Source organism: Piliocolobus tephrosceles, chromosome Y (assembly GCF_002776525.5).
Source record: "Piliocolobus tephrosceles isolate RC106 chromosome Y, ASM277652v3, whole genome shotgun sequence".
NCBI classification, from domain to species: Eukaryota; Metazoa; Chordata; class Mammalia; order Primates; family Cercopithecidae; genus Piliocolobus; species Piliocolobus tephrosceles.
The window spans coordinates 4850356-4864171 of NC_045456.1; the positions used below are offsets into that span (position 1 = coordinate 4850356).

Below are 13816 nucleotides of genomic sequence, written 5' to 3' on the forward strand. Positions count from 1 at the left end.
TTTTCCTAACTTATTATAACTCTTTCCCTGTTATTACAATCACCTCAACTTAATTCTTTTTTTAAACCACCTTAACCATTTTGTTTGTTTGTTTTCTTTTTTTTATTTTTTGAGACAGAGTCTCGCTCTGTCGCCCAGGCTGGATGGAGTGCAGTGGCGTGATCTCGGCTCACTGCAAGCTCCGCCTCCCGGGTTCACGCCATTCTCCTGCCTCTGCCTCCCGAGTAGCTGGGACTACAGGTGCCCGCCACCTCGCCTGGCTAATTTTTTTTTGTATTTTTAGTAGAGACGGGGTTTCACCATGTTAGCCAGGATGGTCTCGATCTCCTGACCTCGTGATCCGCCCGCCTTGGCCTCCCAAAGTGCTGGAATTACAGGCATGAGCCACTGCGCCTGGCCTTTTTTCTTTTTTTTTTTTTTTTTAGGCCGGGGCTGGCTCTGTCACCCAGGCTGGAGTGCAGTGGTGCCATCTCGGCTTACTGCAACCTCAGCCTCCTGGGTTCAAGCGATTCTCCTGCCTCAGCCTCCCAAGTAGCTGGGATTACAGGTGCACGCCACCATGCCCAGCTAATTTTTGTATTTTTGGTAGAGACGAGGTATTACCATGTTGCCCAGGCTGGTCTCGAACTCCTGACCTCAAGTGATCTGCTTGCCTTGGCCTCCCAAAGTGCTGGGATTACAGGTGTGAGCCACCACCTCCAGCCCACCTTAATCATTTTTAAGTGTACAGTTCAGTAGTGTTAAGTATATTCACACTGTTGTGAAACAGATCTCCGGAACTTTTTCATCTTGCAAAACTCAAACTCTATACCTGTTAAACAACTGCCCTTTTCCTCCCATCAACTTTATTCTGAATGATGATGTAAAAATAATAGCTAATTATGTCTTGCACTGTGCTAAGTATTTTGTATATATGATCTCTTGTAAGCCTCAAAATAACTCTAGAAAGTAGGCATTATTATCTCATCTTACAGATGAGAAAATTTAGGCACAGAGATGTTAATAACTTGCCCTGAGGCCACAATGTAACAAGTGCTAGTGCTGCGATTTGGCAGCCAGTCTGGGTTGGCAGTCTGTGCTCTTAACCCTACCAGGCTGCACTCATCTCCTGATTTACTTAACCAGCTCCCTAACCTTGGCCATTTAGATTGTTTCCAATTTGTTGTCGTTAAAAGTAACACAGCAATGTACAGCTTTGTGTAACTGTCCTCCCACCACCACGAAATTTAGCATTTTCCTGGGTGAGTAGGTGTGCACATGATGCCTAGTTGCTTTCAAAGAGGGGAATCCATGACATTTTAAAACAATTCGAGAATGTTAGTGCTTACGTGGCAGGAAATTGTTCAAGGTCACCCCCTAGAAGATGATGGCGAAGAAACGACGAAGACCTGAGACTTCTGGGTGTAGTTCCTCTCTCCCTCCATTGCTTCCCTTACATTAAGATAGAATGAAAACAGTATGGGCTGGGCGCAGTGGCTCATGCCTGTAATCCCAGCACTTTGGGAGGTCCAAACCCCATCTCTACTAAAAATACAAAAAAATAGCTGGGCGTGGTGGCGGACGCCTGTAATCCCAGCTACTCGGGAGGCTGAGGCAGGAGACTAGATTGAACCCGGGAGGCAGAGGTTGCAGTGAGCTGAGATGGCGCCATTGCACTCCATCCTGGGTGACAAGAGCGAAACTCCATCAAAAACAAAAACAGAAACAAAGAACGAAAAGTATCTTCCTCGCAAACTGAATCTCAGTTGATGCAAGTATCTTCCATGAAACTTCCTTGTTGAGGCAGGTAACTCTGTGGGTTAACTTGATGGGGCTCAGCCGAAGACCTAAGAACTAAATGGATTAAGATGCTTAATGAGGCCAGGGCTCAACTTAATCCCCTGCTCCTGGGCCAGCTCTCCAGTTCAGTAAGGTAGAGCTTCGGCCGAGGACGAGGGGAAGATGTCACGCAAGATAGAAGGCTTTTTGCTATTACTTCTTTTTGGCTATGAAGGTATGTGCTATTCAACCATTGACATTCATTGCATGCTTAATATATAATTTAATTAATATCATTGATAAATAGGAATATAACCTGAATAATATCAATATTATTAATTAGCAACACATGTTAATTAACATGTGTTATTAATGAACAACAGTTGTCTTTATGTGGATGGCTTTCCAGTTCTGTGAGGAGCCTTCTAAAGTTCAAAGGATGCTTAAAATCCAGCAGAAAAAAGGATGGGTTTCAGAAATCTATAAAATAGCCATAAGTTGCAATAATTAATGAGAAATTATGGCATATTCTAGAAAACTTTTAGGAGTCAAAGTTGGAGTGATTGCAGAATTGAATATTCCAAACCGGAATGCTATTGACGGTGGAGGAGGATGCTATTAATAATTCTGCTGGGACAACAGGTGTAACCCAGGACCATCCAGGGCAGATCAGGACGTAAGGTCACCCTAGTTTAAATATGGATTAATGGAACATGCCCAGTACCACTGGCATCTAATAAAAAACATAATCCAACTGAGAGTCAGGAAACCCCAGAGACTCAATACACTCACTCATTTTAAAATTTCTAAATATGACCCTAGCAGAAGTGATATGCCTCAATTAGGAAAAAATAAGGGCAAATCTCTAAAATGTCATCCAGTTCCAATTCCCTCTCAATCTTTGAAATAATATTCTTTCATGCCTCTCTCAATTCTCAAGTACCCATCTGCTCAGAATTTCTCCTCAGGTTCATCCAGACGATCGAAATTGGTTGACTGTCTTCTTTGTGGACATCGTGTATTTGTGTGTGTTACAGAAAATAAATTAAAAAGCAGGGAGAAGGAGGTCTCTGTGCTCTGCAAATGACCTGGTAGAAAGACGCAGCGAAACTCACACGAGCAGGGAATCAGAATTCTTGGTTTCACGGCTCACTGCAGCCTCAACCTCCCAGGCTCAAGCCATCCTCCTGCCTCAGCCTCCCTAGTAGCTGGGACTATAGGCACGCACCACCACATCCGGCTAATTTATTGTATTTCTTTTTTTTTCTTTTTTTTTGAGACGGAGTCTCGCTCTGTCGCCCAGACTGGAGTGCAGTGGCCAGATCTCAGCTCACTGCAAGCTCCGCCTCCTGGGTTCAGGCCATTCTCCTGCCTCAGCCTTCCGAGTAGCTGGGACTACAGGCACCCGCCACCTCGCCCGGCTAGTTTTTTGTATTTTTTAGTAGAGACGGGGTTTCACTGTGTTAGGCAGGATGGTCTCGATTTCCTGACCTCGTGATCCGCCCATCTCGGCCTCCCAAAGTGCTGGAATTACAGGCTTGAGCCACCGCGCCCGGCCAATTTATTGTATTTCTTGTAGAGAGGGGTTTTCACCATGTTTCCCAGGCGATGACTTTTGTTACTTAGTCACATTTCTCCGTATTTGGAAAGACTGGTGACGATATAATTTCAAGGTCATTCTGCAAACCCCAAGGTATATTTCTAAGTAGGGATCATGTAAACCAGTTGTCTGTTAGGATTTTTTTCCCTTGCAATTAATAGTCTGCAACTTGTCCCAGTAACTCTACTTTAAGACGCTTTGGGGTTTTGTTGTTTTTCCTGTACTCCTTGCCCCTCCTCTTTCCCCAGCAAGAAAATCTAAGCAGACTCTTTCAAGGCTTAGATCCAAATACTCCTGGTTCTCAGACACCCCCAGGGCTCACTCTGATTTCTCTTCTTTGTGATTGGCATGGAGATTCATTTATTCATTCCTTGGTCCCTTCGCTTAAGAGCTCATCCCTGAGTATCTAATAGGGAGCAAACATTGTGTAAGAACTTGACATGCAGCCAGGCACGGTGCCTCATGCCTGTAATCCCAGCACTTTGGGAGGCTGAGACGGGCGGATCACCTGAGGTCAGGAGTTTGAGACCAGCCTGCCCAACCTGGTGAAACCCCGTCTCTACAAAAATACAAAAAGCATCCGGGCATGACGGCAGGTGCCTGTAATCCCAGCTACTTGGGAGGCTGAAGCAGGAGAATCGTTTGATTGCCGGAGAGGGAGGTTGCAGTGAGCTGAGATCATGCCATTGCACTCCAGCCTGGGCGACTAAGAGAGACTCCGTCTCAAAAAAAAAAAAAAAAAAGGACTTGACATGCACGGCAGATCCTTGTGGCTTCCACAGTGCTCAGTCCAACAACCCTGTTCTGTGAATTCCCCATCCCTGCCATGGGAAGAAGTCCTAGAAATGTTTACCAAAGCATTTTACAATTAGACCTGCCCAGTTAGTGGATATCAGCAATAAAAGACAGACTGTCAGGAGGCATGAAGGATAGCACTCTTTCATGTTCTAGAGTTTACCAATCTTTGGGCATGGCTGGGGAGCTCCAGAAATGTCCATGAAGAGTAGAGAACATCGTCTCTCCAGGTGGCATGCAACGTGGGCAGGGGGAAGGTTTGGGGAGCTTAAATTATCTTACCCGCCTAACGCAGACCTTTAACACCGCTTGGAAGGAAAGCAGCCAGCCAAAAATAGCCAATGTGGCTTGGCAACCTACTGTGTGCCCTACCCTGGGCCAGAGGGATGCTCCAGGGGACAGAGGACACAATCGCTGCACTTAATCAGCATATTATCCAGATGGAGATGCATAAGGCCCACAGACATGGGAAAGATGCATCCCATTGCGCAGCTGGGAACCTGAAGACAAAGGCTCTTTGTCCAATTCACCATCCGCTGCTTCTGTCCATCGATGGCGGTGTTCCTCATTACAGTGAAGTAAGGTAAAGAAATTGCCTTCACTTAGGCGTTAGATGAAGGTTCATTTCGGAGAGCACACAGCATCATAGTAAGGCATTTCCTATGTCTTTCTTTCTTTCTTTTTTTTTTTTTTTTGAGAATTTTGCTCTTGTTGTCCAGGCTGGAGTGTAATGGCGTGATCTTGGCTCACTGCAACCTCCGTCTCCCAGGTTCAAGAGATTCTCCTGCCTCAGCCTTCCGAGTAGCTGGGATTACAGGCGTGTGCCACTACACCCGGCTAATTTTTGTAATTTTAGTAGAGACGGGGTTTCTCCGTGTTGGCCAAACTGGTCTCGAACTCCCGACCTCAGGTGATCTGCCTGCCTCAGCCTCCCAAAGTGCTGGGATTACAGGCGTGAACCACTGTGCCCGGCTTCCTATGTCTTATAATTGAGTCAGGCTTCTATTTCTCTTACAACACACATATTGGATTCAATGCCAGTAATGATTTTTAGAACATCCATCGTATTAAAATATCTTACTTCATTACTTGGTCATGTTTATTATATAAAAACAAAAAAAGCCCTTCAGCCTCAAATTATAGGTGACTGTGTTACCATCAGGGATTGCAGGGTTTTGTTTTAAAAGCAGCTTTATTGAGATGTAATTCATATACTCTTAAATTCACCCATTCAAAGTCTATTGTTCGATCGTTTTGAGTATATTTACCGATTTGTGGAGCACATAATCTAATTTTAGAACATTTTCATCACCCAAACATTAAGCCCTCACTCCCCATTCTCCCTGCCTCCCCCCTCCCCCAGCCCCTGGGCAACCACAAATCGGCTTTCTGTCTCTAAAGATTTGCCAGTTCTGGACAGTTCATTTAAATGGAGTCATACAGCATGTGGTCTTTTGTCTTTCGCTTAGCATATGTCATTGAGGTTCATCTGTGTTTGAAGCATGTGCAGATAACAGATTTACCCATGAATATGCCTGTCGCCTAAAATAGTAACACTTTCACACTAGAAGCAATTTCCTTCTTTCTCTTTCACGAGGGACGTTATTGCAGCCTGCTGCGCGCGTTCCTCCTGTTTCTCAAGTAGATTGGAAGCTGGTTACAGACCATTTTTAATCATTCATAATTTTATGCTTTTCTCCTCGGCTTCATCTGTTTCCATGGGAAGGAATGCTCTGTAGCTGGTGATACCCAATCCAAGAGACTAAACTAGGTTTTCCTGTGTGTATCTAAAGCGCGCCTTTCCTCATGGGTTGCAAGGTACATTTCAAGAAATAGACATGCCTTGAAATTTCCTGCTGTGGCAACAACGGTTTCCCCAGCAGAGTGGCCCTTTTGGATCAAGGGGCAGAATGAGCCCATATTGCATAAATCTAAGCCCATATTGCATAAATCTAAGATTGGTGACTGGCAGATGTCTCATGTAACGTGCGGTGGAATCACAGAAGTCATCTAAACAGGGAGAAAAATATGCAACCACATAATCGAAATCTTTCACTATTTTTCCTTTAGAGGCTGAGGTTTTTCTCTTGTTCTCCTTCCAACAGTGCTAGTTTCTGATATGATACTATTAGGTTGGTGCAAAACTAATTGCGGTGCTTGCCATCACAATATGTTGTCGTCAAAAATGCTTTTGTTCTCCAGTTTGTTGGTGATTAAATCATTGTGCGGGACTACCGCAGCCATGTTGCTTCTCCTTTGGTGACAGCTTTTTCTATAAAACGCCTGTCGTTCCTTCTTTCTCTGCTTATTTCCATAAGAATCTGGTACCTCAGAACCCCAGGCTGTCTACAGACAAATGCTTTCTGGGGGAGGGGAGTCTGGGAGGAAAGAAACACAAGACATTGGTCCAAAATTTGATTGCGCCCAGGAGTTGGCTCTGAGAGCAGGCCTCTCTTCCTTGGACTCTAGCTTTGCTCAGTGACAGCTCAACAGACCAGACCCTCTTCAGTGACAGACATGGCCTTTGAGCCAAGTGGATTTGGTTGTGAAAGCCACACTGTCAGTGACTAACAACCCTCGCCTTTGGTCTCCCAAAAAGAGGAGCTGGCACCTTTTTTTTTCTTTTTTTTGAGACAGAGTCTCGCTCTGTTGCCCAGGGTGGAGTGCAGTGGCGTGATCTTGGCTCACTGCAACCTTCCACCCCCCAGGTTCAAGCGATTCTCCAGCCTCAGCCTCCCAAGTGGCTGGGATGACAGGCACGCACCACCACGCCCAGCTAATTTTTGTATTTTTTGTAGAGACAAGGTTTTGCCACGTTGGCCAGGCTGGTCTTGAACTCCTGACCTCAAGTGATCCGCCTGCCTCAGTCTCCCAAAGTGCTGGGATTATAGGCGTGAGCCACTGGCCTGGCACAATTGATGTTGGCCTAACTGACAGGGCCCTTCAGAAACTGCCTCGCAGCCAGTCCCAGCTTCTCTTGAGGGTGGGGATGGGACAGAGCATCTTCTGGACTAGCAGCCCCCAATCAACTGGACTCTAATTGCCGATTTCCTTTGCATTTCTTGATGAACAGCTACAGGCCTGAGGTTAGAAGTTCATGTAGTCGTTAACTCCGTAGAGCACAGGGCACCATCCAGCCTTTCTGAGCTTCCCCTTGAGTTTCAGAAGCATCCTTCCAGCTGCCAGCTCGATTTCAACACTGGGGTGTCCCCTAGGCATCTCAAATTCATTATATCCCAAACAGACCATCCTCCTCCTCATCCTCCCCAAATCCCTTGTCCTCGCTGAAACCTTCTCCCCCTTCCCCCCACCCGGCAAAGGACAGCTCTATCCTCCCAGTTGCCCCAGCCTCAGACTTCCGTTTCTTTCACACCCCCACCCCTGCCACGTGTGATCTGTCCACAGATCCTGTGGACACTACTTCCCCAATGCAGTCAGAATCCGGCCACTTAACACTTCCACTGCCACCACCTGGGCCAAGCCACCATCTTCTCTCCCTCGGATGACTGCACTCACCTCGGAACCGGACCCTGCTGCCACATTTGCCATGGCCAGCCCGGTCCACAACAGTGTACCAGAGGGAGCCTTTGAAACCGTGGTCAGTAATGTCCTTACCTATCCTCAAGTTCCACAAAGCCTCACATGGCCCACGAGGCCCTGCAGGAACTGGCTCCCTGCACCCCCAACCTCCTCATCTCCTAAGACTCTCTCTCCTCTAGCTCCAGCCTCAGGGGCTCCTTGCTCTTCCTGGAACATGCCAAGCACATACTCACCCTGAGTGCTTGGCACATGCTCTTCCCCCTGCCCAGAATGCTTTGCCCACAGGTGTCTCGCCTCCTTCGAATCTTTGCTCCAACATCACCTTCTCAGTGAGGGCTTCCCTAAGCCCAAAAGGACCAGTCCCTGTCCCCTACTTCCTTGCGTTTTCTCCACAGCAGTCACCGTAATTTTCCATACTATCTATTCTCTTTCTTCGTTCATTAATGTATTCTCCCTACGCACTCCCACCCAACACACACACTAGCCTATGAGCTTTATGATGGCATGTGTTTTTCCTGTTTTGTTTACTACTCTATCCCCAGCACCTAAAGCTGGGACTGGAATGTAGTAGATGAATATTAGTAATGAATATTAGTTGAATGAATGAATGCTTTGAGGTGAGTCATTATCAGTCATCTTTCGTATGGGTTTCTATAACCTGTGGGCAAGAAAAAGGTGGAATGAAAAGGCCAGAGCAAGTGGTGAGCTGAAGGACAGGAAGAACCTTCTCTTTTTTTTTTTTTTGAGACAGGGTCTCACTCTGTCACCCAGACTGAAGTGCAGTGATGCAGTCATGCCTCATTGCAGCCTCTAACTCTCATGATCCTCCCACCTCATATCTTCTGAGTAGCTCAGATCACAGGTGTGTGCCACCACACCTGGCTAATTTTTATTTAATTATTTGTTTGTTTGTTTGTTTGTTTTAGCAGAGACAGGGTCTCGCCATGTTGCCCAGGTTGGTCTCAAACTTCTGAGCTCAAGGGATCCTCCCACCTCAGCCTCCCAAAGTGTTAGAATTACAGCCATGAGCCACTGCTTCCGGCGAGGAAACATCCTCTTTATAAGGAGGGGGCTGAGCAGGCAGAGAAGTAAGGGTGGGAGGACGCATTTGAGGCAAAGAAATTCTATGGAGGCATGAGACGGTCTGGCACATTTGCGGCTTGGAGAGCAGTACAGAGTGAGAAACATAAATCCTGAGAGGTAGGCAGGAGTTAGATTTATCCGCATGACCCCTCGAAGGACACTTTATTATTATATGCATCATAGGGGTGCGGAAATGGAGAGATTGTAATACATGTCAGAGGTGGGACTCAGCCCCTGGCAACAGGGATCTGCCAAAGCGTTTTGCACAGGAGAGTGGTGGCATCAGGTTTGCACCTCACTGCCTCAGCGCATGGAGGATGAAAGAGACAAGTCTCTCTTTAGCAGGTAGAGTACCTGGGAGAGAGGGTGGGCCTCAAAGCAGGTAGTGGCAGTGACTCATGACTGTAATCCCAGCACTTCAAGAGGCCGAAGCCAGAGGATTGCTTGAGCCCAGGAGTTCGAGACCAGCCTGGGCAACATAGTGAGACCCCCCATCTCTATAAAAATATGTTTAAAAATATTGGGTGTGGTGGCATGGGCTTATAGTCCCAGCTACCCTGGGGTGCTGAGGTGAGAGGATGGCTTGAGCCCAGGAGTTCAAGGTGGCGGTAAGCTATGATTGCCACTGCACTCTAGCCTGGGCGACGGAGTAAGACCCTGTCTCAAAAAAAAAAAAGCCCAGCGTGGTGGCTCACGCCTGTAATCCCAGCACTTTGGGAGGCCGAGACGGGTGGATCACCTGAGGTCGGGAGTTCCAGACCAGCCTGACCAACATGGTGAAACCCCTTCTCTACTAAAAATACAAAATTAGCCGGGCGTGGTGGCGCATGCCTGTAATCCCAGCTACTCAGGAGGTTGAGGCAGGAGAATCGCTTGAACCCAGGAGGCAGAGGTTGCATTGAGCCGAGATCGCGCCGTTGCACTCCAGCCTGGGCAACAGGAGTGAAACTCCGTCTCAAAAAAAAAAAAAATTCATTGTTAACTTCCTCTGCCAGCACAGAGTCTGACATCGTGGGACTGTCTTTGTCTGTTTGAGAAGCTCTAATAAAATACCATAAACTAGGTGGCTTATAAACCACAGACATTTATTTCTTACAATACTGGAGGCTGGCAAGTCCACGATCAAGGTGCCAGCAGATTTGGGTCTGGTGAGAGCCTGCTTCCTCCTTCATCCCTGGCACCTTCTTGCTGTGCCCTCCCATGGCAGAAGGGGCAAGCTAGTGATGGGAAGGTGGGCAAGGCATGGTCCCTGCCTCGGGCTCCACCCCCAGGCCTGTGCCCACGGACCTAGGTGAGGACAGGCACTCCTGCCTTCGTGCCCAAATGCTGCATTTCCCAAGACCACCCTAGTCCACCACGCCCCCATCCTGTGCCTATCAAAACTCCGAGACCCTAACAAGCAGACACACAAGCGGCTGGACGTGGAGAGGAGCACATTGACGGAAGAAGACACAAGTGGCTGGACGTGCTGAGGCCGTTGAGAGGAGTGCGCCGGCGGAAGAGCACACGATAGACACCGGCGGCCCCAGGCCATCAATCGGCGGAACAAGGTGGAGTTTGGCAGGGGATGTCAGAGAAGAGTGGGGCCGCCTAGCAAGCCCGATTCCAGGGGGAAAGCATCTCCCTTCTGGCTTCCCCATCTGCTGAGAGCTCCTTCCACTCAATAAAACCTCGCACTCATTCTCCAAGCCCACATGTGATCTGATTCTTCCAATGCACCAAGGCAAGGAGCCCAAGATACAGAAAGCTTTCTGTCCTTGTGACAAGGCAGGGGTCTAATGGAGCTAACACAAGCCGCCTACATACGGCAAACTAGAAGAGCACCCTGTAACACACGCCTGCTGGGGCCTCAGCTGTAAACATTCACCCCTAGACACTGCCGTGGCGTTGGAGCTCCACAGCCTGCCCGTCTGTATGCTCCCGTAGAGGTTTGAGCAGCGGGGCACCGAAGGAGCGAGCCACAGCTCCCTTGAATGCCCTGAGAGGGGGACAAGGGGGACCTTTCCTGTTTCACTAGCTCCCTGGGGTCTCTTTTACGCAGATACTAATCCCATGTATGAGGGCAGAGCCTAATCACCTCCCAAAGGCCCCACATCTTACTACTACCACATTGGTGATTGGGTTTCAACATATGAATTTTGGGGGGACACTAACATTCAGATCATAGCAGGGACTCTGGGGGCCTCCTACAACGATGGTGCTCCCTAACCGTCATTGCTACCTGAGAAGGTCAATTCTGCCCATAGCAGGTGAGTAACCAGTGGAACAAGGGCCCAGGAGAGACAGCGTGTGGTGGCTGCAGGTGACGGCGGCCCTGAATCTTCCTAGGCTAAGGCACATGTGCGCTTCACTCCCACTGCAGCCCCTGCGTAGCCCATCCAAGTACTCACCATGGGCACGGTCCAGTGGCCTGTCTTCTCCTGGGTCTTCAAGCCCCTTGTGAGCAGAGAGGGTGGCTTCCATTTCAGAAGGCCCGGGCCCTACTATAGTGCTGGGCCTACAGTGGACACAGAAAAAGTGGTTGCAGAACAGAGAAATGTGTATTATTGAAATTAAAGCTTTTATGATTGTGATGATAAAGGCTTTGTGTGGTTTCTAAAAGCTTTTTGTGAGCATCAGATTCACTTTTTAAATAGCGAAGTGGTGAAAGGAGGGACTTTTATTTCCATTTTTTACACTCAGGTTTTGTTTGAAATTTTTTTATCATCAGAAAAGAAAGAAAGGTATTTGTTTTGTTCAAAATGTCTGGGAAGGCCCGGTGTGGTGGCTCACACCTGTAATCCCAGCACTTTGGGAGGACGAGGCGGGTGGATCACCTAAGGTCAGGAGTTCAAAACCAGCCTGGGCAACATGGCAAAACGCGGTCTCTACTAAAAATACAAAAATTAGCCAGGCATGGTGGCTGTAATCCCAGCTACTCAGGAGGCTGAGGCAGGAGAATCGCTTGAACCCAGAAGGCAGAGGTTGCAGTGAGCCAGTCTCAAAAGAAAAAGAAAAAAAAAGTCTGGGAAATGGAGTTTTGGTGGTATAGGGGAGAAAAAGTAATCGCTTTTCCTCACTTATCTCAAGGTTCATGGCTGAGACCCCTACAACAAAAGACAGATTAATGAGGGAACACCATCCACACTTATTTAATAAGTTTTACATGGCACAGGAGCTTTCAGAAATGAAGACCCAACGAAACAGGAAGATCTGTGCATTTTTGTGGACAGTTGTGTGGAACTATGATTGGAGGATCAAAGGGTATGATCTAATGGTAATAAATGAGAAAAGCATAACAAGGCCTGTTTGTTCAGATTTGTGTTGGTGCTCCTGTGTGATAGTCCTTTCCTCCGGGTATAGGGCGGGACACATGTCACGTGAGGGTCTTCATGGGAGAAGAGTAGACTGACCTTCCTAGGTTTGATGGTCTGCTTCAGGGAAGACGGGGTGAAAGGAATTCTATGGCCCATTTCAGGAGAGAAAGGGGCAAGGGCTGCTTTTGTTTCTACGGCCAGCTTCAGGAGAGAGGGGGCGGGAGCAGGTCAGAGAGACCTTCCTGCTTCTGCAGTTTGCTCAGTTTCCTTGTGTGTCCAGGTGCCGTATTTGGCAGTAGCGTTTCCTGCACCCCATCGGTGCTTTAAACCAGCAGCGTCCAATGCAACCTTCTGCGATGATGGAAACGTTCTGTATCTTCTTAGCCAGTACAGTAGCCACTAGCTTCATGCGGCTCTGAAGCACTTGAAATGTGGCTGGTTTGACTGAAGAACTGAACTTTTTATTTTGGTAATTTTAATTAATTTTATTTTATTTTTCGAGACAGAGTCTCACTCTGTTGCCCAGACTGGAGTGCAGTGGGGCAATATCGACTCACTGTAACCCAGGTTCAAGCGATTCTCCTGCCTCAGCCTCCCAAGTGGCTGGGATTATAGGTGCCCGCCACCACGCCCAGCTGATTTTTGTATTTTTAGTAGAGACCATGTTGGCCAGGCTGGTCTCGAACTGATCTCAAGTGATCGGCCTGCCTCAGCCTCTCAAAGTGCTAGGATTACAGGCATGAGCTACCACGCCCGGCCAATTTTAATTAAATTCCAATACCACGTGGGACTAGTCATGACTACATTGGACAGTGAAGCTTTCAACAATCAGTTTCTGCTAATATATGCAAACTCTTTACCTGTTGAAGTGTGAATTCATTCTCTTTATTCATGCTTCTATAAAGAGAGTTTATATATCAGTTTTATGTTAAATTTTGCACACTTTCAATTTTCCCACATTGTGTATATGGTACTTATACTTTCATTGTGGTTTGATACTTCCTGTACATTATAGACAACCCTATAGAATAATTTCTAAACAATGTCTTAATCCTAAATCATCGAATTGTGGCACAGTGAGGGAACTGGGAATCAGCTCCTGAATAGCACATTGGGCAGGCAATAGGGATAATGATGATGATGATGATGATGAAGATTTAATAAGAAAACCTGGGGCCAGGCATGGTGGCTCATGCCTGTAATCCCAACACTTTGGGAGGATGAGGCAGGAGAAGCACCTGAGGTCAGGAGATCGAGAGCAGCCTGGCCAACATAGTGAAATGCTGTCTCTACTAAAAATACAAAAAATTAGCCTGGTGTGGTGGCAGGCACCTGTAATCCCACCTGCTTGGGAGGCTGAGGCAGGAGAATCGCTTGAACCCAGGAGGTTGCAATGAGCCAAGATCGCGCCGTTGCACTCCACCCTGGGCAACAAGAGCGAAACTCCGTCTCAAAAAAAAGGAAAGAAGGAAGGAAGGAAGAAAAAACAACAGAAAATCTTCACACTGTTAAGTGAAAGGGAAAGCAGGATACAACATTGTTTAGATAGTAGGTTCTCAAATATATTTAAAAATACACATAGAAAAATGACAGGAAATATTTATACTAAAATGTTAACAGTGTTGGCTTGGTGGTAACAAATACAGGTGTTTTCCTCTCCCTGCCCTGTCCACTTTGCTACATTATGTAGTTTCCAAAATTCTATAACGAATGAAAATACTATCTTCTTATTTTTTTTTTGAGA

General features: G+C 47.2%; 1 protein-coding gene across 1 annotated transcript in view; it reads left to right on the forward strand.

Moving 5' to 3' along the window:
* The first annotated feature begins 1901 nt into the window (after positions 1-1901).
* Positions 1902-13816, forward strand: part of RS1 (retinoschisin 1) — a 30749-nt gene continuing 18834 nt past the window's right edge. Inside the window, exon 1 of the mRNA XM_023199005.2 lies at positions 1902-1993. Coding sequence (XP_023054773.1) covers positions 1942-1993 — 52 coding nt within the window. The 5' untranslated portion in view covers positions 1902-1941. The remainder of the gene's footprint in view (positions 1994-13816) is intronic.